Genomic DNA, 2627 nt, shown 5'->3' on the forward strand with positions numbered 1-2627 from the left:
AAACGTCAAAACTAGAATGTGATGGCTTGCAAAAAGGAAAAGCAATGACCAATGTAAAATATGATTAATACGACCAAAAGTGAAGTATGTTTACCAATTTTCTCCGTAAGGGTAAAACAAACTATTATCACGCTGACATCAGACAGAAGAACTCCTACTTTTTTCGGTAAGTGCGATGGGTTCTTTTACGTGTTCGAGGTGTGGCTCTCCTCCAACACGGAACCTCCATTTGACGTCCTATCCGAGTGACGTCGCTAACCGAAACTAGGTACCTATTTTCACATGAGCGAAGTGAGGAAATTCGTGTAAAGTGCCTTTCCCAAGGGCACAAGGTCAACGTGACAAGCCAGAGTTCTGGGACAAACACATTCCCGTCCGTGCATGGCCGTTCAGTTTGCCGGGTGACAAACAGCCAACTGGTGATTAACAATGCCCAAGTGCCTCCTTAGTCTCCCGCGGCTGACACATTAGAACCGACGGTTTATTTTGCCACTTAAGAATGTGCAAAGAGATGCATTTTTCTTAGACACAGCAAATGGCCCATTTTGTTAACCTCCCACGGCCAGAAAACATGAATAACGACAGAGTCCTGTTTACTGAACTACAGAGAGCGACGCAAATGAAAAACTGATTTACTGAGACTGACATAGGTTTACTTAAAAACATTAAAGGAAGCAGTTGTAGGAGTGATATGCTCGATATATATATATATATACAACCTTATAAGTGGAACGTATCAATCTTACTACAGCTCCTAAATACAAGACGTTATCCCTTACAGCACAACGTGCGGTATAATCTAACTCTAACCGAACTAATCTAAAGTAGTTAGCTTTAAGAAGATAATACTAAGCAGAAATGTAATCTTGCTCCTTACTTCGTCTGCAGACTGTACCGCCAAGACGAAATTCCAAAACCTTCCATCGGAGTGAGATACGTTTAAAAGGCTACAGCATAGATAGACTCACAAGCCTAAACCGGAACTGCTCAAACATGACCTAGACGTAAGGTGGTGTCGAGTGTCGTCACGTGTAAACAGTATCCACCTGGCGAGGCACCAGAGGCTCCAAGTTCACGTCAAGTATTCTAGCCAGACTCCATGCCACAAACCAGTAACACATTGCAGCTGTTAACGTTGCCTAAATTCATTTTCAAACAAAAATATTTAGGAATATATACTAAAGTTCTCATTCATGTATTACTCCGAGTCTAAAAGAATCCGCACCCAGAAAATGTACGGCTGAACGTGTGTTTATATAGTTGGGAAATTCGCTTTTAGCCAGCCCAACTGATCTCAAGCATCAAACTGACGAAAGCTTGTTTGTAACTGATTGAATTAGCAGGTTAAGTTCGGCAGCCGCGCGCTCGGTCGGACGTGCACAGTCCTGCGATTTGAGTGATGCGGTCGTACGCTTGCAGCCGGAAAGTGCCTTTGGTGGGGTATAGCTAAGTGCAGTTTGTAATTGCCATGAGCAGGAATTGAATGCTTTCTGGTAGTTGGCAATTTTTTTGCATGATAAAGGATAAAACATAGAATGAATAACCTTGGTGCATTTCCTATAGCTTCATTACATGTAAAACACGTATTATAACATGTCATGAATGAGACCTAAAAGGTAGTTCTTGGTGCGTTCTACCCAGGGCGCCCATGGATGACGTATTTGTACTTACTGACTCCTCAGGCTCGTCAAGAGAGATTTCTTCCACCGTCTCGACTTCTTCTGACCCGACAACGGTATCTACACCTGAAAAATCACTTTGTCCCTCATCCGAGTCTTCAGAAGCAGAATTTCCTTCGTCATTTTGTTCGTCGGCTTGCTCTGTGGCCACAATTTCTACTGACGTTTCGTTTTCCTGGACGTCTACCTGTCGACTGGTTGTAAGTTCCTCCTCTGAAGGTTGTTTTGGATCGTCTTCAGTTTCCATTGACCCTGTAGCTATGTCCGTCTTTTGCGGGCCGCGGCCGCCAGCTTCGACGACATGTTCCTCAATGTCATCCTCTCCTGAGACAAAAGTCGCTGTAGTGTCTCCAGGTGATTTCATATCGGTGGCTTCTTGCTCCGAGCTCCCTGCAACAGACGTGCTCTTCTGCGGCTCTTCTATTTCTTCCACAGACCCGTCTTTGGCTTCATTTTCTGGCAGGGTCTCCTCGATGGATTTCTTCGGGTTTTCGTCCTCTGTTGTTTCTTCGGTAGATTCCTCGGCTATCCCTTCCAGCCTCGTAGGTAGTCTACGTAATCTTACAGCGATCTCTTCAGATTCCAAGGCTCTTTGACGGTCTGAGGCTTCCTCATCTCTAGCCCCGTTCAGTTCTGGTGTTATTCCGCTATCTAACTGAGGAGCATTATTTTTGTCGTCCTCTGTTGCCATCTTTTCTTGTAGTATGTACCGGTACCTTTCAGCAGGAAAAGGTTATGATTCGTCCCCGTGTACAGAACTCAGAGGCGGTCCAAAAGGCCCCGACCACGCTTCGCTTCTGAGCGGGCCCCCTAGTCTGAGATATTCTTTAGGGAGCTGTCGTTTGCTTACAGGACGGAGACATCATTCTTCAAGATATTTTGGTCTCCAGAGACTCCGCCCTGGCCTTGGTTCTAGGACAGGTGTTCGGTGACAGGTACGGGGCGGGG

At 45.3% G+C, this 2627-nt stretch overlaps 1 protein-coding gene across 1 annotated transcript in view; it reads right to left on the minus strand.

Moving 5' to 3' along the window:
• Positions 1-2370, minus strand: part of LOC136448797 (uncharacterized) — a 2482-nt gene extending 112 nt beyond the window's left edge. Inside the window, exon 1 of the mRNA XM_066448443.1 lies at positions 1672-2370. Coding sequence (XP_066304540.1) covers positions 1672-2370 — 699 coding nt within the window. The remainder of the gene's footprint in view (positions 1-1671) is intronic.
• Positions 2371-2627: the final 257 nt, after the last annotated feature.

The sequence above is a fragment of the Branchiostoma lanceolatum genome, chromosome 14 (genome assembly GCF_035083965.1).
Source record: "Branchiostoma lanceolatum isolate klBraLanc5 chromosome 14, klBraLanc5.hap2, whole genome shotgun sequence".
NCBI lineage: Eukaryota > Metazoa > Chordata > Leptocardii > Amphioxiformes > Branchiostomatidae > Branchiostoma > Branchiostoma lanceolatum.